At 39.3% G+C, this 22,636-nt stretch overlaps 1 protein-coding gene and 1 long non-coding RNA gene across 4 annotated transcripts in view; one reads left to right on the top strand and one right to left on the bottom strand.

The window, feature by feature from the left end:
* Positions 1-22,636, bottom strand: part of tsc22d2 (TSC22 domain family 2) — a 29,580-nt gene extending 6,944 nt beyond the window's left edge. Inside the window, exons 1-2 of one of the 3 annotated variants that reach the window (XM_025064324.1) lie at positions 20,404-22,627; positions 7,189-7,260 (exon numbers count right to left, since the gene is read on the bottom strand). In XM_025064324.1, coding sequence (XP_024920092.1) covers positions 7,189-7,260; positions 20,404-21,920 — 1,589 coding nt within the window. In that variant the 5' untranslated portion in view covers positions 21,921-22,627. Of the gene's footprint in view, positions 1-7,188; positions 7,261-18,665; positions 20,220-20,403 lie in introns of those variants that run through there. The other 2 variants (XM_025064328.1, XM_008331401.3) reach the window with 2 other exon arrangements.
* Positions 16,942-18,051, top strand: LOC112488386 (uncharacterized). Its single transcript, XR_003052388.1, has 2 exons — positions 16,942-17,494; positions 17,557-18,051. It is a non-coding gene; the product is annotated as an uncharacterized LOC112488386 (long non-coding RNA).

Below are 22,636 nucleotides of genomic sequence, written 5' to 3'. Positions count from 1 at the left end.
GGACACCTCTGGTTCAGAGGACGGTGACTCCAGATATCTGTGTCAGAGCCAACAAAAATGGGAAAACAGCCAGTCAAGCTTGACTGGTTATCAACAGACCCCGTACAACCGGAAGGTATTTGCATTGATAGCAGCTACGGCCTGACCTGCGTCATCGGCGTGTGTCCTGTAGAACACGGGCTTGTGACCATGTCACCACAGCACACATGGCAGCTACGGCCACAACCTGGGTCTGCTTTTTATAGTGCAGCTGATATTTGTACATCACCAATCCAGCAACTAGGGTGGACCTTTATTACAGAGAGACATGTGCACATTCTTGTTTTAACCTTTGTGGACTTATCACATGATGTTTTTTTATTGCCAAAACATCCAATGTGGTCTCCATTAGAGCTCAGATGCCTGGCACACGTTCTGGTCCCATAGCATACAAACACTCACCACGGGGGGAGGCAGCTGAGTAAATTAGACCTCAGTGATTGCCCTCCCCACCCCCACAGATGAGTGTGTTTCAAAACAAAAGGCAGACAGTGGGGGCCGTAACAACAGAGGATTGCAGTCGCTGACAATTTATTGTTGTCCTCTTTCAAATGCATATCACTTTAGTCTGGCCTTAGTCTGCCTTCAGAGATGCAGTTCACATGCTCCACCAGTCGAGGTCAGCAGAGCTTCCAAGTAATTTGGGCACAAAAATGGAGTGAAAACTCCAGAGTGCAGCATTGGATTTTTTTTGTTTATATGTCTGTTAATGGAGTCAATTAAAAAAAACTAAACAACAACGTTTTATGTGACATATTTAAAATCTGTTTATAAAACGACTACAAAATGTGACTAGTAATGATTGATCATACATCAAAATTAAACTGTCATCATTAATCTTACATGTTTAACACATATTCAATGACATTTACAACTGTTGTGTCTATTGGGGATAGTGTACTAAATTAGCAGCTAAAAAACGTGTTTATTTACTACAATGCATGTTTAATTTACAATGCAGTTTTTTACAGTGTTGCAATATGGGTTATTCATAGACTTTGTGTTACCGAGTTAATGACTATTTCATGTTCTGTAACCTGTTAGTACTGCATGCAACAGCTATGCCAAATGTGAAAAGGAATCTTTAGGATTTCACTACCTCCTTATCAATATAAATAAATAAAGAAGAAAGTATAAACAATATTCCATCTGTTACGAGGGACCGCTGAACGCCTGCCAGGCAGAGAAAATGTGAAGACGTTACTAACAACATGTAAACAAATACGGTGATATTTTAAATTATACAGAACGTGTAGAATTCAAAGTTCCTGAAGCCAAACAACATCCGTGGATGAATGATCAGCTTCTCCTAAGACAGAGAGAGCAGTATTTTTAAGGGAGCCCTCTCAACAGGGGTCCTGGGAGCCCCTCATGTTTACCTATTTAGTCAGACAAATTAGATCATGGCCGAGGCGCCAATCTAGTTTTCCAAAAACTGCTACTGGAAATCAAAAATGTTTCCAAAGTTTCTGAAAGTTCCTAAGAAAACAGTTTAACACTTCAACAGCTGTTGTTAGAAAGTGTTTGATAGTTTTATACACCGACGTAAACAAGTGAAGGTCATTCATTTCTGTGCAATCCTTCCTCCGTTTAAACAAAATTAAACTGATTAAAACATGTTGTGTGTTCCGTGAGGAAAAAGGAACTCATCACCATACCTGTCATGTCCACAGTATATACCCTGAAAGTATATATGTCTGTAGGCAGAGGTGACACATACCAGAAAGGCTTTACATTTAAACATTTAATTTGCATTTTGAACGACGACAGTTAGAAAGGCAAGAATCTTCAGAAACTGCTTCTGCTCACATTCGTCTGAAATGAAAAACAAAAATAAATTGCAGGGTACTGGGTCAAAGTTCAGGTGTTTCCCGTGAATGGCAGCAAATCAGTAAATTCTGAATGGATGACATGTTGGCTTAGAAGGAGTGGTCCGTTACTTAAAGATGGAATAGGACATAGAGAGACCTCATGAGCTCATGGACGTTTTGTTTCTCAGACTCTAAATCACAGTCATGTATGTGTGTGTGTGTGTGTGTGTGTAGTGCCACTGAGCTTCCTCAAAAACAGTCCAACCAAACTGTTCTACTCACTGTCTATGACTTACATAACGTCCAGACTTGTTCATAAACATCGCCTTGTTGTGCATATGTCCTGGTTACAGGTTCAAAGACTGCCCCCTGCCCTCAGACATGGGCACCACGGGGAAAATGCAGAATTTGGGGCCCCCAAGGGTTAAAATCAGTCACGATCTCAGTTATTAATGTAGCAGGGGATCATTTTTTCATCATACTCAATTTAGATAGGTTATGAAAGATTGTGTTATCATAATCCATGATTGGACTAAAATAACTCCAGCTGGAATGTTTGTCAATGACTGCAGAGTCAACACAGCCACGTCCTGGAGAAATAATGATGTGCAATGTGACCACCAAAATCCACATGGAAACACACCAGGGGCGCAGTAATTAGGTCTTAAATAATCACTATCAAAGCAACGGTCAAAAAAAATTAAAAAAATCTTCATAACATCTTCATTACAAACCGTGTTTTATCAGAAGGAAAATATTATTTTAGCATATGGTTCAAATCATTTTAAGGCTGAAATACTTAAATAATTCTTAGACTGCTTGTCACTAAAAGAAGACAGTTATTAATTAGGAAAACCATATCATTTTATTATATGGTTCTTCAACTGTTTAAATATTGGTAAAAATCTCGACGGTTCCTATACTCCTACAGGGCTTCTTTTTTTTTTTTTTTAAATCGTTTTCAATACTTTTTCAATACTTTTCTTTTTCTACATTAAAATGCTTAATAGCAGCTCATGATTTATTGCTGATCAGTGTTTAATGGCAACCAGATGCCTGTGGGTATACTGGGTATCTCCCAGCTGTGAATGTCTCTAACTGACAGTAACTGAGTGTGGGGTAGAAAGAAAAACTACATGTATACTCGTGTTTCTTTAAATGCTTTTAAAACGACTAGGTATTATCTAGCAATCAAAATATTTATTTAAAAGACAAGTGGAAGTTAAACAGTAGATAACTATTTTAGTGGTCAGACTAACTTTTGTTAACCTGTAAGAATAGTGATACCGATTGAGGTAAAACACGTAGGTCTAAGTGTGTAAAGGTGTAAACATGTTTTTCCCAATGTTTACAAAAAGGAGGTTACGTTGCGGCATTCACAAGAGCGTTACACAACAAATAAATGAGATAACCACATTACAGCATGTTACGTGTGAAAATTTTTGGCATAATATTAGACTTAATCACATTTTTAAAATCTACTTTTGGGGAAATATTTTACAACTTCAATTGGAATCATGCACAATCTCAAAAGCACTTCCTCTCAACCTCCGTGCAGCCTCATTGTTGATGTAATCTGTTTTTCAGGGTTATATAATATCTATTTACTATATATAGTATAAGTATCTCCTCTCATGCTGCTGAGACAAACTGTCAAGCATAATCCTAATAGTTTTTTGAATTTGTAAATTGAGATTAAATTTAAAAAGCCGCTCCTCTAAAAAATTAGCCACGTGTTTTAATAAAATTACTTCTTGTTAACTGGCTATATATGTACTTTGTGTTGACTTTTCTGCAAGACAATTGCAATGTAACTCTATTTTGACATAAGTCTGAACTCACACACAAGTCAAACCACCCAAGGATGATTCTCACCAGGAGATTTAAATTAACAAGTTACTCGTTTTTAATCATGTGGAGTACTGAGGCAGCTACACAGCATTTTGATTGTTTCTTTGCAAAAACCATGTAATTCTGGGCAATGTTAGCAAGGAGATCAGTGAAACCGTAATTTAGGTAATTGTTTTGAGGCCCACAGCGCTGTAGAAACAAGCACCAAAACAAGAAGAATGGTTATGCAACAGTAATTAAGGGCTACTTTGCCCAGCTGAGCAGCTCCTAAACTCTTCACAAAGCAATCATAGAAGAATCCCAAATGTCCTTTAAGTTCTCAAAATGTGTAGGGCCTATACACTACTCATTTCCAGCAAGTCCAGCCTTGTAAGAGGGTTGGATCAGGACAAAAGGAGGTGGAATTAGCCCTCTACCTCCCTCTCCTGCGGGTAGTTGAAGAGTTTAGTTAAAAAAAAGGCACACTGTTTGTCATGGAGCCTAAAGGCAAACATGAGCTGGAAGGTGATCAAAAAAGAGCCGTGATATTTTTTTCAGCCATTTACAAAAACAGTGACTTGCTCAACTGCTACTGTTGTTTTATGTGAAAGAGGATATTCCCATGGCAATAATCATGTAATGATTTACGAGGATCACCCACAACACAAAAACAGAAAACTTGTTTTAAAGTGGTGGCTCATCTGCATATACTGTGGGTTTACGAAGTGATTCTCACATAGTCTTGTGAAAATCAGCATCAGAGAAAACATGTCTTACTCCTCCTGCGTACACGACCTGTGGTTAAAGAAAAGTTTGAGAAGAAACAATTTAATACGCAATAATAAATTGGCACTGGCTACTTTTTTTGATATCCATAAGATGGAATCAATGAGACACAGTGTTCCCTCTCTATATCACGGCTCTCCTTTCACTACCTCAGCACATTGCAGTTTTTTGTTTTAATCCGATATCTCGCGATATTTTCGCTATATCACAAAATATAGCAAAAAATAAACTAAAAGACATTATAAAACACAAAACACTGTTTTAAAACTTTTTTTTTCTTTCAAATTTACTTTGGGATGTTTTGTGTCCCCTTAAAGGCTCCCTTGTTTTGGGACGCAAACTAAAACCTGCTGTGTCAAACATTTTATGAGAAATTGTCACACACCTGCACAAGCCAAAACTATAAGCCCCTGCTACCTCAACTGCAGCATTTGTCAGTGTTTTTTGACAGCCTGATTAAAGATCGATGGCATCCAGTCAAGATGCCTCAACAGTCTCCATGAGAGAGCTCTTGGGAACAAAAGGTGGTTGTGACTCATGTAAACCGCAGATATAATTAGCCAGCGTCACAAATTAACTTCAACAGATATTTATTTTCTTTTATGATCATGTTATTCTTTTGCATAGTAAAAGAAAAAAGAAAAAAAAGAAAAGAACACTATGTGCTCCCAGCCCCAGACAACAAAATATGTTCTGTTAGTCACAGAGTGACAAAGTGGATGTTGTTAATTTAATCAGATTTAATTAACTGCATCCTACCATCAATATCGAATGATCAGTTAACCGTTCCCTTAAATATCTTCTTGTGCCCATCTCATAAAAGTTACATTAACTCCTGTTAGTGATGCATCTGCCAGAGCTCTTACCCCCCCTCGAGTGGCCTTGTCTGTGTGAGGGATAAAGATTCTTCCAGTCATAGGTCTGCTGTAGCTCTAAATCTACTAAACATAAAATTAGCATTGAATGCTCCGTCTGCAAATCCAATTGTTCGAAATCCAGCTTGGCACCCAAGGATCCACGCCTAAAAGGATCACGTATCATTAAACAAAACCACTGTCTTGTCAGCTCAGTGTGATGTTCTGTTTACAGTGTTTAAACTCAGATAATATGCTCCTTCAGATTTAGAGGCATGAGAAACGTGAGCTCGGCCTCCTCACAACAGGCACAACAAAGGCTGCTCCAACAGTAACAGGGCAGCACGTCACAAAATGCACCGTGACCTTCCAGCAGAGCAATGCTTTTCTATACATTACACCCTCACAGATGGGAATAACATGAAATGGTGAACCCATTTATGTAGCTAAGTAAAGCATGGTTCTTTGTATAAAATAAAAAAGCAAAGCCAGACCTCACCTTACACAACTCTTTCTAGGGTGAAAAGGGACATTTTTTTCAGAGTCAGTACAAAGAGCGAAAATGTGATATCCTTATAATCAACATACTGTATATAACATGTAACCTACGCCAGAGACAACAGCTGTTTAAAGTAATTTTCACATAGGTTTTTATGTATGTTCAAATAAAAAGAAGACTTATTTATGCAACTCAACAAAGCTAATTTCTGAACAGGAAAAAAAAAACAGTGCCATACATTATAAAGAAAGTGATATATTGGTCATTTAAAAACAGCCCAATTTTTTTAGCGTTTTTTTTTATTATTTAAAATTGGTTCTCATACAACATATAAAGCCTGTCAGTAAACGTTTGTGTCGTGGTTGGCCTACACAGTACATAGTTCTGACTACTTGTTTTACAGTACAGTAAAGATGCAGACGTGAATGCTTTACATTGGCTCGCACAAACAAAGACTACATTCTTAGTCCATAAAATATAAGGTCATTTTATGAAAATAATTTTCAGTGATTTATTTTTATGTTTGTTTGTTGTAATGCTACAAAATTATATTTAATAGAAGTATATCTGGGACTCGTATATGAGACCATGGGATGATTAGAAAAATTATGAAAATCATAAATTTTCGAGAGAAGTAGCCTCCTTTTCCATAAACCTTCGGGACCAGCTGGACATTTTCGGTGTAATTCATTCATTTCTCCTGTAACCACAACCTCCAACACTAATAGCCCTGTTCAGCTCATTAATGGTCCCAATTTAGAGGAGATGTTCAGAAGCTAATTCTACTGTCCTTTTTTATTTTATAACATTTCCACTGTGAATCCCTTCACACTGACCAAGTCCTAGAAAGTTTTACTGACCTTGTACACAAAAAGGTACTGTGAGGCCCTATTAATGGAAATACAAGTACAGAATTGGGACACTGGGATTTCAGCAGCAGCAAAACGATGAGATCAGTGGCCAAAACAGCTGCAAAAACAGCATACTGTTATTTCAACAAAATGCAGATCTATTGCCAAAGCATTTGAGCATTATAGTTCAAATCAGTTCATGCTCTCTAAAAAAAAAAACGACTAGTCTGTAGCCTTGTTAATGCCAAGTGAAAGCCATACTTTGCACGACTTGTGACTAGATCACAATGTTTCCAACTGGTCCACAGCTCTTGTTTCTATTATATGAAGATAATAATGAACATAATTATACTCATTTTAAACCTGTCTCAGCATGAAACCCCTAGTTCTTAATAAAGTAAAAAAAAAAAAAAAAGACCAGTATTTTGCAAAGTATGCTTGGTTATAAAGATGCAGAGTCTGTGTTAGCCAGCGAGTCCAGGCCAAAAACACACACTTAGACACAATCGTGCTCATACCTATCACTGATGGGCTTTGACCCTCGCAACCTGCAAGGCCGGAAAGCCTGGTAGAAAGCTGTGGATGGGTTCCTGCATTTTAATGTCGGAGGAAACAGAGACAGGAGAAATGTGAGTAAAGGAAAAGAAACACACACATCGGAGTGTCTTTGTACATATAGTGTTTCTGTTTGTCTCAAGGAACAACTACACACAGACAGAACGCATGAAACAAAGGTCAAAAGGTCACCGTCCGATAGAGATAAGTCGAATAATATAGTACTACTGGTTGTATTTCATTTGAAAATGTAGCTGCATTGTTAGTGCCCTACTTGTCCAATTTTCTGTAGAACTTTGTTACCATGTACCGCCATGACACCTAATACTGGACAAGATATTGTGACATCAAATCAATTTTCAACCCCACACATTCGCATGACACAAACATGTACCATCAGCTAGAGAAAAGGAAAGACAACGCTAACTTGTTCTCGACTTGTCAGATACAGACGGGCAAAAACGTACAACAGTCCCTCAAATACTTAACCAGACAGCACTGCAGAGATGAAAGTGAACTTCACACCGGGGAGGTTTTAGTAACAAAACAAAGACAGGATATAATTACATGCCACATTAAATATTTATTCACATATGGGTATCTTTTACACAAGGTATCTATATTACACTAAGCACACATTTTGCCAGACGCAAATCTCTGACTGGAAAACTGATTTTTCTTTTTTTTAATGAGCTGATGAGATCAGACAGACTAAATTAATAGCCTTGTCTGAAACAAAACATAATCCTCATGCCAAAAAGATTTTTAGTGATTATACATATAAAAAAACCATGATCAAAATTTTAAAAAAGTATATAATGTATATTTTATATATTATGATCAAGCACAAAAGTCATTGTTATGTAAGTTTTTTTTAAACTAAAAACTTTGTACTGTACACTTGTCAAATGGTACACTTGCTAACAGAAGACAGCATGTTCCTAAAGGGGTCATGTTAATGTCAGTCATCTTGTTACTTACACAATAAATGTGCAGGACAAGAGGCCCATCTAACAGTAAAATGCAGGGGTGGTCTACGAGACCTTAAAGTGGACCGCTTTACCATAAACAAGATCCTACGAGACAAAAGCTCTTAGAAGAAACCAATTAATTTGCCAAACTAAAAAAAAAAACGGGTTAACCATCCACTACTTTACTTGTTGACTGTCAGGAGTGATTTACTGTTTCGCCTTCATATCTGAGTCTCTGACAGATTTATCTTTGTCACTGCCCACAAAGTGCTGCTAAAGACTTTTGAGTCTCCTCGAGGAATGGAGAGGATTTCAGACGCTGTAAGTTTAAAGAGTTCACACACAACATTTTACTAAACAGCTGCAGTTGGGCCCATCCTCTCTGAACAAACCCACAGTTTTACTGGGACAATCAGAGAAGTCTGAAACACATGGCTTGCACATCAGTTTAAGACAGAAAGCCAGTATTAGCCCAGTGAAAACTTGAGGAATTATCTGGCGTTCACACACCAAGCAGCAGAACTTCATCAGCAGAGACACTTCATAGCAGGACATGAAAGCTCAAAGTACAAAAGTCTCTTTCATATTTTTGCTCTTGTTTTACAGTATGACATGAACTGTGTGACTTACGGTTCACCAATTCCACATCTTCCAACCCAGGTATAATTTAAGTAGGTGTTTAGATGCAACAAATATCCATACATTAAAGAGTTCTGAAAAACTTGACTCTCAACATATTACATATAAAATCATGCCAAGAATAAAAACACAAAATGCTTGTTTTGTTCTCTGTTTATGTGCATTGGTAACTAGCACTGATCATGTGGTGCAGATGTGTGTAAGAGTGCAACCATGGTCTGAGGGCTTTAAGTTTGCATGAAGGTATTTATATTTCTATTCTACTTCTGGAACAAACTAAAGCCTAGAGGTAGATTTTCTTTCTGGGACATTGATTACAATCCTAGCAGAGCTGCTTTTAGCAGTGCAAACCTGATGCAGCAGCAAAGAGAGGCGTGATGTACTGAATGGATCCTAGTGTTCAAACCGGGGCAGTGTTTTTAACCTGTGATTTACTGAAGGAAGCACTAATGAACCAACACCTTAGACAACAATAAAGGGATCAGGAATAATGTGGAGCCACAACAATTTATGAATAACAACAACAACTTTTTTCATGATTTCATGAGTTTGTTTTTCAAGCATAAATGCATAAAGGCTTTTGAGCAAAACAAAAACGTTTTTTCATGATTTCATGAGTTTGTTTTGGCTTTTGAGCAAAACAAAAAAAGTTTCCAAAGAAAAATATGAATTATCTGCAATCATGAAAACCATAGATTTCATCATGCAAAGTAAATTTCCAGCCCTATTAACTGCAATCATGAAAACCATAGATTTCATTATGCAAAGTAAATTTCCAGCAATTCTGGTTGTATACACGTTTATGTAAAATTAGCCTATTTCTGACTGTATTTATCACATTAAAAACGTTTTGACTGACAAGCCTTCACCAAGTCATTATCAAGATTAGCTCTCTGTCCTCCAACAAGCCTGGACAGGATTTAGTGGTAGAAATGGATGGATTTTAGATTGTGAGAAAGAAGCCAAATAGTTTTGTTGACAGGTCTAGTCGGTCAATTCTAAAGTTTTTAGTGGTTTTAAACATTAACCATAGTCTGAATTTGAAATGACATGACTGCCCAAAAATAACATGTCCAGAAAATTGAAAACAGTAAACAGAGGAAAGGAAAAACTACTTTAGTTTGATTGCATGAACCGTTCTTTTCAACACTATTACTCTCTTAATTATTTTATTACTTAAAATATCAGTATCAACAAAAAAACTGAGTTGATAAAATATACTGTCATTAAATGCACATCATGTTAAAAAAAGCGTGTGAAAAGGTGTAAACCAGAATGTTGTCAAGTGGGTATTTCTATGCTATTAACCTACAGCCTCGAGAAGAATATGGGTGGGTTTACAAAGTCTGAAAGTAATTTTTCATTTAACTGAACAGTAAGAAAACGTGACAAGGACTCTTGTTCAACCCCAAAGGCATTTATTTTTCTATTTGATTGATGCACAAATGACTGTGCGTGACTTCGAAGTAAGTATCCGTCTGTCAAAGTTATTGAAATTTTCTGGATTTTCATGCTTTAGCTCTTAAGCTCTTGCCCTGCAGGTGTTCAGCTGAGGCTAACGCTGATGGTTGGGTGATTCCTGGAAGACCATTAAAGTTTTGATCCAAGGTCAATTCTGGTCCAGATTGTGCCTTGGTCAATGTCAAGTCCAGATTTATATAATGGTTGACAACTGGTTTCAGTTTGTTAGTTGTTTTTTTTTTACAGGGAAATTGTCAGTACAGTAAGTCAGTACAGAGAATTCTCTTTAGATACTGTTGTATTTATTCTGAAACTAGCAAAAGAGAAAATCAGTCAAGGAGCTGAGTCTGAATTTTTTTTTTTTTAACAGTAACTACCAGAGAAACTTGCTGTAACAAGTCACACTGAAAGAGGAAGTGCCCAATTATGGTATATCAGCAGATTGAAGGGTACCAGGAAAGCAAGAGTATGAAAATGCCAAAAAAAGAACTGCTGAAGAGCTGCTGTATGTTTCTTCTTCTTCTTCTTCTCATGCCTCTCTAACAGACACAAATCCAATTTGACTTTCTAAATAACCTGTTGGCTTAAAGAGCAAAATCTTTTAGTTCAATTTTTTTTTTTTACAAAAGGTAGTAATTTTTACTGTTGTCTGTGTTCGATTTGCAGAGCAGAGAAGTAGAGAGCCAAACAAAAAGGGGAAGTGAAGCCTATAATTACACGCCATGTTTAAGGTGTTATTTTGGGCTACTTTCAATATTTAAATTTTACATTTGCCTAACAAATGGAGTGCATTTTTTATGTTGCCGACATTTGTGTTGTACTGAAACAAAATGACTAAATCAGGCACTAGCCTTAACAATTTTTTTCCCTCTCTAATTTGTTCTTCTGCTTTTTCTTTTACACACATTTATTCAATATTTTTAAATATTCATAAATTCTGCCTCAAAACTGTTACATGCATACAAAATCATGGTAATTCCTTAATGTTAAAAAAGTCACGTTGTATTTGGACAGGCAACACAAAAAACAGTGGTAACAAGAACATTTAAGCATTATGTTAACATTACTTCTGCTGCAACTAATTTTCATAGATAGATAGGTAGATAGAAATGTATTAATCCCTCGGGGGGTTCCCTTTGGGAAATTTAGGATCTCATGCATAATGAGGTGGATTTAGGTAAAGCTCCCTCACAAGTAGTAGCAAGTATACAAAACTACAAAAGATAATATTTAAAATGGTGAAGGTGTGCACACCACAAAAGGAAATTAAAGAAAAAAATAGATGTGATTAAATGAGAACTACTAAGGGAGACAGTTCTCCTCATACTGTAAGGCGATGATGAGCAGATGACAAAGAACAGAGGGAAAATTACCTATTGCAATATGTACGTGACACGCTGCATGAGATCAAACATGCAGTCATGCATGTGTCAGGCAAAGTCCCAGCTGTGCAGCTAATCACCACTGATAACACAACCACACCCACCCCCCTACAGGAGGGTTACAAAACAGTGAAGAGGTGGTTAGTTGGGGTATTTGTGACTTGACCATAAAAAAAAAAAAAACACAAGCAGGTATGATCACAACCTGGGCCTTAGCAATGTTAAAGGCAGGCTGGAACACATCACCAAAGACTGGCAAATATGTAAAGGCAGCGAAAGATGAGAAAATATGTCACACTGATACGAGCATTCTGGTGAGTGCAGGGTGTTAATTTATGCTTGGGTTACACGTAATTGTTAGCATGAGTAGAGATGAGTCAGTAGAACTCAGGATGGCCCGTGATCCAGGGTGGCCCATTCAGCCGGATGGTAGCTGATAGCATCGGCCCCCAGCTACAGAGGCATTCTATCTGCTCAATTTCACCTCCAGTGGCTCAAGTTCACCAACTCTGTGGGTTAAATAAAGTGTGGAATTGGTTCCTGAAGCGTGATCCTGGCCCAGTGCACTCTGCCATAAGCCTTTGGTCTGTTGACGCTTTGTTTAGACACAAGCCAGCAGCCACTTTCTGCTGACTTCTGAGGTCAAGTAGCTAGGTCAGTCGACTGACAGACACCAATGTGACCAAAACAACAAAGAATTGTGGCCGTGAACAATGTTAGCTAATGATCCCTTACAATATAAACAGGTGTCATTGATCATATTGGTAATGTTAGTTAAAGGAATATAACAAGGACACATGGACATTTCACTGGACATTTTACATTTAAACTTTTTTTTTATGACCTTTGGTTACAAACTCTTCTTACAAAAGTGACATTACTGCTGCAGTCAATGAGCCGTGATGCACCTTTTGTTTCCAGATTTATTCATTCAACAAAAATAGTTTTCAAGGTGCTCTAAGAGGTTCATTCAACAAAAATAGTTTTCAAGGTATTTTAGCCAAGTTACCCCCTCTTAGAGCAGTTTACTACTGTGCCTTTAAACAACAGCCCTCCAAGCTGTTGTTGCTGGTTGCCTAGGTAATCATATCTTCATGCAGAATAAGCAATAGCAGATTCCTGTGAGAAATCACACTCCTTTTACATACCATACTCTGGGTGTGTCCTGTAAGTCATGGCATAACTGCATTCACTTAAACCTATATTGACTAGAGGGTTTTATTTAGTGTAGTTTTATTTAGTGTAGTTTTAGTTTAACCACGACCATTATATCGACCATTGTTTATTACTATAGCACAGCTATGATGCATGGAAAATATTTTTGGCACTGTTTGTTTCACATTTATTGCACATGGAGGGACAATACACATTTATGCCTATGACTATAGAAGGAGTTCAAAAATTATTTTCAGGGGAGTTCTATATTTTAAATGGCTTGGGTGACCCTTCACACCCATGAAGCAAATTTTAACAAACGACAACTGAAATGTGGGCTGAAATTCCTAGGTCAGTCACAAAATGCCAGGAGACTATCCCTCCCAGTTTCAGCTGCCCATGATGCCCAATAGCTGAGGTCAACCCAGTGGCACCACTTGAAGGGGTGGCAGAATATTTTCCATTGTATGGAGTTCTCTGGCTGACCTCGCTCTGACGTTGGCACACTGGCAGATAACTACACTGTTGGAAGAAGTCCACAAAAAGACTTTAACAGATATAAGTACAAATATACACTCATGTGATAGATAAATGAAAAAGGTCAACAACTGCAGGGAGAATGCCATGGAGGGATTCTGGTACTATCATCCAACTTTTGTCTTTCTATGGTGTTTAAAAGCAGCTAAAACTTCCACACTAATTTACCAACTATTATGTCTGTTTACTAATGGTAAAAAGTTTCATCATTTAAACCAAATGTAAAAACCAAAATACACCTTGTGGCAGCAGATAAGCAACACACACAACACTATCATACAATTGTAGTGGTGCCCCAGACAGGGATTTTTTTAGCAACTTTTTCATGCACAACCTACCTTAAAAAACACCCCCACATTTTAAGAGAAAACCAAAACACTCAAGTGAGGTTTTTGGTGTGCTAATTAGACAAACAACTCCACAGGAGTTACACGTCTTCTCGTGACGTGCCTGTAGACAAGTGTGCTGACTTATTACCTATGTGCATGTTTTACAACTTCAAGGCAAACAGGGCTGTGGTTCAGATGCTTTCACAGGTTAAACTTAGAAGCTTACACTGATGATGAATACAATAACAAGTCTGTGCGAAAATTCAGTATGAACTAGTCATCATACCTAACCCTATTGCTGACCAAAAGGTCAACTTGGCTCCTCTCAGTCAAGAACTACTAGTTCTTTTGCACTAAAAGGGGTAATATTACATTAACCAGTTAAATAGGCTTAGATTATACATTGAGGAATTAGCATTTTGTTGATTTAAGTTTAGCTAAGCTGAATCACAACAGTTGATGGTTGATAAAACTGTGAAAATAATTACTTAAAAATGAGGACTTGCAGTTACTGTAACTCTGTCACATAATTAAAGCAAGCCATTTGTTAGATGTGGAAAGATTACCACCATTATGCATGGGCTCGTTGGGTGAAAGGACGAACAAGTTTGGGCATTAATGACAAATCCTTCCAGAATCTGGAAGAAACCAAGGTACCATCTGTTCAACACTTTCATTTCAGTTCAGTGAATAAACTGTGATCACTCTATCCAACCACAATGACTCACATCCATTTTCTTCCAAAAGCAAGCTCATTGTTAGAAACTAAAATCTGCGAGGAGGGGGTGAAGAGTAGTCTCACGCTGCTGAGATGAGACACTATCTCATGAGACTATACAAGTTGACACGAGTGAAAGAAGAGGAAGGCGACAAAGAAGGAAGCGGGTATCAAAGCAAGGCAGGAAACTAGCTTCTACCGAAACCTGTGGCAGAAAAATGCAACTTTTTATTGTCTGGTGCTTCCTTCAGTAGAAAAATGCAACTTTTTATTGTCTGGTGGAAAGTAAGATTAAATTTGCAAAACACATATGACCTGAATTTACCTCTTGAGCAGGATGTCTTCGTGTTTACGGTGAAAACCCACTCATATACAGAACATCTGCACATGCACATAAGTGTACAACAGACAGACAGTTGGTGGTTGGCGACTCGACTGGTTGCTAACATCCGTTGAAATCAGATAAGGATACAGGAAAAGAATGGATGACTCAAATGCAGCTGCCTTCCACATTTTCCTCATATCCTTTTTACACAGTGTACATACATCCTGGGACCCGGCAGGGGGGCCTGGGCACTGAAACCTCTTTGTTGAGCTCTTGGTTCCACTCAGGACCCTTGTGTGACTTCAACCACACAACATAATTCAACAACACACTGCCAAACAGGGATGAATAAGTTCCTCAGGTCATTATAGCCCTTCTCTCCATGTAGTCGAGCTACAAGCTAGGTAGAAGCACCTGTCAACAAGTGTCGACATAGGTTTAGCTAAGCTAAAGCACATACTTGACATAGTGTAACCATTCCAAAGAGGAGTCTAACCTGTTCTGTGTTGTGACCATTTCGGAAAGGACAACAAATACAAAAAAAAAAAGTTTGTACACCAAGTTCATGCTTGGAAACACCCTGCAGCAGCATATGCAGCGGCTATTTCAACAGCCTGCTTTCTAGAACAAACTGGAATGGTTGTGGTCCGTGGCCAAGAGCAAGGTTGTTTACTTGCTTTGGCAGATCAACTCTAATTGAAAGTGATCTCCTGACCCCAACATGCTGAGATAACAGGGTGGGTTTTGCTATTCTCATTCAATTAAAAAGATTCAAACAATTAAACCCCCCACTGCTGGGCACTTCAGAACTTTCAGACTTTACTAAAACAAAGTATAATAATACAACAAATATGGCACAAGTGTGTTTTTGTTCTCTCTGCTAGTGCATGAATCAGTTGCTGTCTTTGGAAAAGGGGACCAAAACATACACAGCTATTGATTAGCATGATGAAAATTGTGCCAAAAACATGACGAAAGAGGCAAAGTCACACTATTTACAATGTCTACAAAATTAGCTGGTAACTGAAAGACACCATTTATTCAATCAACAATGTTAATGCACAATGGAAGTCACACAGTCCTGGCAGCTATGAAGAAAACAGGAGACTGTACATCAGGTCTTTTAGCATCAGAGTGGCCCTAAAACCAGGAAGACTGACATTAGACTACAAACGAGAGGCAAGTCAGTCATACATCTGACAAAAGTCAGGGCTGGTGCAGAACAATCTGATCAGACTGCAGCCTGTGGCAACTGACATTAATTGCTTGAATTCCTGAAAGTAATCTCCTGGAAGTCTCTGTAGCTTAGAGAATTAAAATTAATTAAAAAAAAGTGTTGTCTCTTTTTCAAGTATTATTTTTACGGGTACCGTGGTAACTAAACTACAACCCGCAGCATAAAGATACACAAAAAACGGTCTCTTCAACCCACCCAGTTCTCACTCACCGGCTTTTGTGTAAAACTGTCAAAGTGCCAGAACGGAAAAATGGAGGGAGGTGCTACTGTGGAGGTAGTGTGAACATTTAGCTACCTGTATACATTTCACTGTATATCCCTGTAACAAATCTTTGTCAAACAAACATTAAAAAGAAAATTATTTATATTTAGTTAACCAATGCTATGCATAAGTTGCGAATAATCAAATGTGACATTGCCATACTGCTGTCGCAGTTAACATCTTGATCTCCTTTGGAATTTAAACATCAACTCATTGCAATAACACATATGTTTTTGAGGCTCTAATCCTACCTAGTGTGAATGACAGTTTGACCTAAAGTAACCTGGGCGTGTGTTTAAAGTTGTAAAAAAAAAAAAATGTAAAAAGCCATTCACCTAAACTTGACTGAAAGGGAAAATATGGTATGGTTGTGCAATAACATATTTAGCTGACAATTACTGGCAGCTAACGATTAAGGTGCTGCTTAAGCTTTAAAAATATTTTTCTGTGTAATAAAGTGCAAGCTTCTGTGTAAAAGGTGTTAGATTTAGGCACAAATAAAACCACTGTGGATTCAAACACAGGTTGACACTGACTTTATGAAGCAGCAGAGAACATTACAACTTCATGGGGCATTCGGTCTATGGGAGGTGAAAATTATCCTCAGTGTGTTTGAGTTTCCACAATTGCAAGTGACATCATGTGTCAGCTATCGGATGAGTGGTGAAGGTCTGGAAGTTTGGCAGCTGGTTTACTTCCCTTCTGTTGGGCCGAGTGCCTCATTGCAGTATGTTTGCCACCACAAGCTGCAGATTGTACTGCTACTTAAGACAGAGACTTTAATTGACATAACCGTGTCATCTAAATGTAAAACCCTCACAGTTATTAATGAAGGCAGGAGTATAAATTTGATTCCCCCCTCCCCCCTTTTAAATACTTCTCCATGACTTTTGCATAAGGCTGCTGGCAGGTAAGGAATCAATACTATTAAAGCCTCGACAGAAGATTGTGGGTATATATCATTACAGATATGACAAAAGTATCAGAATCTGTAATTAATCACCGACGTCTCTGTAGCTGGGCTCTTCGAAGAAAACTGGGGCATTAACACTGCCTGAGGGAAAAGAAAGCAACAGGGTCAGGCTGTTCAGCACAGAAAAAAAAGGTGAAAAATGTGCAGGAAAAGCCAGCTATTGAAGACTAACATAGAGGCAATTATTAAAAAAAAAAAATTATTGACTTGGTATGTTCTGAGACCTAACAATTTTTCTCTCCTCCCCAAAACATCGATTTTGATCCAGTTCTGTAATTAGGTTACAATTGTTTTATTAGGATTTTATTCTTAAAAAAATCTTTAATCTTTAATAAGAAATAGGTTACAATTGTTTTATTAGGATTTTTAAAAAAATCTTTAAGTCTTATTATTAAATAATTCACATTAGGGCAAATAAATGCAGTGAAACTGTGTTTTTAATTGAGCAAATACATTCAGATATGTATTATTAATATTTCCTAATTTAAAAAAAAAAGAGTACTACACAAGAGTAGAGTGAACTGAGATGAAGACTCAAGTGTTCCTATTGAGGGAAACCAAATTTGTCCCAGGGGTAGATTCATCATTTTATCTGGCATTGATGCAGCCTCCTGAGCAAAAAGCACTAACTATTCCAAGCTGAGGGGAAATCACTCTCATCTCACAACTCCACCCCCACTACGCTTGGGCCCACTTTTATGCAGCAGCTTAATTCAAAACAGAAACCAACTCCGAGGAGCTGAGAGGCCATACCTCTACCGACACTTAAGCACCAACTAACGTACACATTTTGTTCCAACACACTTTCTTACGAGTCAAGCCAGAAAAAAAAAAAAATTCAACAAGTATAACGCTTAGTATTTCAAACTATATGTGGCTAAGGTGGACAATAAAAAATAGAGTATCGTCCAAAAATCATGTTTTCTTCTAATTAATACTGAAAGTACTGGAAGTTCTTATCTGCATTGTACTGGGGTGTGTTCCTTGAGCTGTGTGTATATAAAACCAATTTAGAGAGCTTACAAGACATGTAAACTATAATCACTGGTCACAGTTATGTTGATAAACACAAATCTACCATTGGGGCACATTTGAGGTTAACCAATATTCAAATGGGTGTGTGTACATGTACTCAAAGAAAGCAAGCTGAACACATTTAGAGTTTTCTCTTTAAAAAGATATGTAATAACAGCCAACCATCTTTTAGTCTGCATTTGTAGATATTTAATAATGACAAAATTGCACATTACCTGTGGTCCAACAAACAGCACTATGATAAATGAGTAAAAAAAGTGGTGGCAGTTGGTTGATTCTTGAACTGGCAGTGGTGGCAGTTGGTTGATTCTTGAACTTTAGTATACACTGAACGTAAGTAAAAAGTGACCAACTTCTTGGGCCTGCTTTTTACAAACATTATTTGCCTGCAGGGAATGACATTTCTGTTTTTCGTTTTTTTTTTTACCAGAGCAGAGTAAACTGGTACAAAAGATTATTATTTTATATGAATCTCATTCTCATATTCACTCAACAAAAAATGACACAAGGACATCTAATGTAGAAATGGTGCTGAGCTGATCAGTGTTGTGCTGTACACTTCCAGCAACAGTCTGGCAAAAGTTAAAAAGGTATAGTTTTGAAATATATTCTATAAATATTATATAACATTACAACTACAAATAGCATTAAATAACAAACACCATAACAAATATACAACCACATACATTTTTTATTATTTTAATAAATTACTGCATAGAGTACGTTTTAGGTTTTGGCCTACAGAAAAAAAAAAAACTATACCAAAACCAAAAAACAAGTTCAAACTGGTCACCACAAGTCAACTCTCAGCAGAGACCATGTGTCAAATGTATGGGCTTAACAAGGACTTGACTCTGAGAGCCAGAGTGGAAGGCAGCAGCCATTGTCCTGCTGACTCTGTCTGGACAAGCCATCGTTGCCAAAGAGTACACAACATGTTACACAACTCCCAGTGCCACTGTTGTGTGTCTGTGTGACTTGTGTGCTGTCTGTGTGTCCTCTCCACTTTCACGACATGCCCTGTCCTGTCCTGCTGCCATTACCATAGCTACTCAGCCAGCCACTGATGTCACACTTATTTTTACACACATACACACATGGTAAAGTGACAAATAAATTTGGACACTCCTTGTTCCTCTGATAAAATCTTGAGTAATTGTCTTAGCAAACAAGGATTATCTTTAGCAATATCTGGGCCTAACATAATAACCCTCCCCCCCCCCCCTCCTCCTCTGACTGTTTCATTCATAACATAGAGCAGAAGAGGAGAGTACGCTGATAAAAACATGTGTGGCCAACACAAGCTCAGACAATCTGTGTGTGTGTGTAATCCAGCTCCCATTTAGGCCCTCCACTGCTCAAACCTCTCAAACTCTATGTCAGTCACTTTGAATAACAGTGAGAGGTAACTTCAGCTCAAGCTGTGCGAGAGTCAGTAAAGCAGACCCTAAAAATAGCTTCAGTGTGTACAGAAGAATATTGTTGGCAAATAAATACTTGGCATTTATAAGATCTAAAGTAAAGTGTGTTGAATCATTGTTTGAGCCACGAATGCCAAAAATCTTTCCTAGACAGACAGTGAAATAAAAACGAACTATGTCTGGGGAGTTACTTCCTTCTCAGCTCCAAAACACAGCTACTGTGCATGTCGTAATTCACCCGACTGCTTGTTAATGCCCCTTAAATCCACCCAGCCCCTGTGGTTGAAGATGGGCTTCGGGGAGCTGTGGCTGTGTAAAAGGGACAAGTTACTGCATTTCCAAGGCTGCCCTGTAATGATGAAGACAGACCCCCAGCAGTCCTGCAAGCCCACAACCTACTAACTTTAAACTCACAAACAGAACTATGAAAATGTGGGATCGGATTTAGTATTTACAAAGCAAGAACATACCCTTCCACTTACAGCACACATAATTTTGGCATTGGTGAGGGGGAAGGCGTTCACCACAGTGTGGAGCATGACCACAGTGCTGCAGAATGCAACAAGAATGTTTAATATGTGGGAAAATTTCCAGACACAAACAACCTACTGAAATGGTTTAGTGCCATCTCGAGTTAACGCTTTACTTTTTCATTATAAACCTACAGTATAAAACAAAAATATAAATTATGCAAGCGAAGGATAAGTTTGTGTTTGGGGCATCATACACTCACCTCTCCTCATCTGCATTGCCATCTATTGTTATCTGGATGCCAAACAGACTGTTGACAGTAGGAGTTGGCAGATTGAAGGTCTCACCGATAGAAGGCTTTCCAGCATCTTTTCCTGGGGCTATAACAGAACCAGGCTGCGATGGAGTGTCAGACTTCAGACTCCTACCATCTTCTGCATGGTTGATAAAGCCAGAGGGGAGGCCTGTTGTGGCTCCAAGGGACCCTTGGGGCTGTGCAAGCCCTCCAGTACCTGGGGTCTGAATTGGCACACCTGGAGGGGTGTTGGTGGTACTGGGCACTGAGGCAGGAACATTCTGGGAACTACTTAGGGATGAGGTGGTGGTGGTGGCTGAGATGACAGAATGTGCAGGAGGTGCACTGACTATTCCCCCTGAAGGCTGATTCTGGCTGACTGGTTGCTGCTGGCCACTTCCTAAGTGGAAAGAGGCAATGGCTGTGGCATTGCTAGCGGAGGACACAACTTGGCTGGTTGGAGGTACCACTGAGAGATTTGTCAAGGGAAGGTTCTGTGTGCTTGAGCCAAAGTGCTGCTGTCGATAATCTGGCTGACCAGCTGTGAGGCCAGTTGGATGAGTTGAATATGGAAACTGCTGGGGCTGTGTAGCAGGAGGCATAATAGGTGACTGCTGCATGGCACCGTGGTGGACACCATTGATGCTGTTAGAGAGGGTGTTCTGAGAAACAGCAGGCTGCATGCTGACCATATTGGCCTGTTGTGAGGCTGTGGCTGTGTATCCTGTGGGCCGGAAGGCACTTGACCCATTTCCGATCTGAGGAGCCAAGCTGTAGCCTTGGTGCTGAAGCTCTGAAGGGTGGGCGACATGACTAGGTTGTCCAAGTGAGAAGCCACTATCTGTGTTGTTCTCAAATGTTTGCGCAGAAAATGCACAGCTAGTAACCAGAGAATTGCCGGTGGTCCCCAGGCCACTGTCTCTGTCTATACTGTGATCAAAGGTCACAGTTGGCTTTATGCTGTCCGCAGTCCGGATAATATTGGAATCTGAATCCTTCTCATAGAACTCAGTGCATGTCCACCTGCCCCGTCTGAAGGGCTCTCCAGTACCATGGTCCAGTTTGATGACCCTGAAACGGGAACTACAGCTGGTGCTAACAGGAGCAGTGTGAGCCACACTGGTGGTGACAGTGGTGTTGTTGATTGTCAGCGGATTATGAGGTCGAGTCACCCCATTATGTGGCGTGACACGTCCTGTGCCTAAACTTTTAAAGGAAAATCCCCCATTGACAGGGCCTGTGGTGAGAGTATGGCTCTCCTGAGTCTCCCCTACATTGTTTAGGGTTTCTTCGGACGAGCTTCTGTCACAGGCTCCGGGATCGCGAGAAACGTCAAATATTTCAGAAGACACGTCCTCCGTCCGGGACTCGTCCGGATCGTCCAGACTCTCTGTGTCGTCGGTGATGCTGCTGGCCGCCACCTGAGCCTGCGTCACACTTGTAATCTGGAAACAACTTTTCTTCTTAGCGGATAATTTCGACATGTTGACTATCTGCGCCAGGTCCGTCTGCCCCCAAATACAACTTCAGTGCTCGACGAAATGTCTTGCGAAGTAATTCACAGTAGCGGGATATGACTCACACTCGTACCGTCACAGTTCATTTCCATAACGTTCCTCTTCCTCTCTCCGCGGAGAAAAGTGTCACAACAACCGGGACCAGAGCTGCTAAACGTCCCGCAGCGGTGCCCGACGTTGACTGCTGTTCTCCTTCCACTCGGCCTCTGTTGTGTCCCGGCAGCGGGGTAGCAGAAATGGCCTTGACAAACTTGTTGGTGAACAGCAGCTGCCGGTACTTCAGCCTGAGGCCCGGGCTCCTACGGCCGACTCCTCCCTCTCTGTCTCACTCTGCTCTGTCTAGTTCTCCTCCGAGTAGCGCTCTTAGCTCCTGTTAGCTACTTTCCCCTGCCTCAGTTGCGGCATGTGCGAAACTGTGAAGTAAACAAATCCATCAGCGGGTCGAAAATCAAATATATTACAGCGGCGGTCAGAAGAAAATAAGTTAAAGTCGGTCAAGTTCTGTCTTTCCGCCTTGAGGACCGCTCACTACTGGTAGCAGCCACTAGCAGGCAGCTAGCTGACAGATAACCAGTTTACCAGAGCAGCGGTCTGAGCTAGCGATCTCCTGCTAAACTACTGTTGCTGCTTCACACTCCAACCAACCCCAGGCAAGATGGCAAAACCCCGGTGCATGCTGGGAT

This window comes from Cynoglossus semilaevis, chromosome 2, assembly GCF_000523025.1.
Source record: "Cynoglossus semilaevis isolate Cse_v1.0 chromosome 2, Cse_v1.0, whole genome shotgun sequence".
Taxonomy (NCBI): domain Eukaryota; kingdom Metazoa; phylum Chordata; class Actinopteri; order Pleuronectiformes; family Cynoglossidae; genus Cynoglossus; species Cynoglossus semilaevis.
The sequence above is the reverse complement of the archived record's forward strand: the minus strand, read 5'-3'. Positions and strand labels throughout refer to the sequence as shown.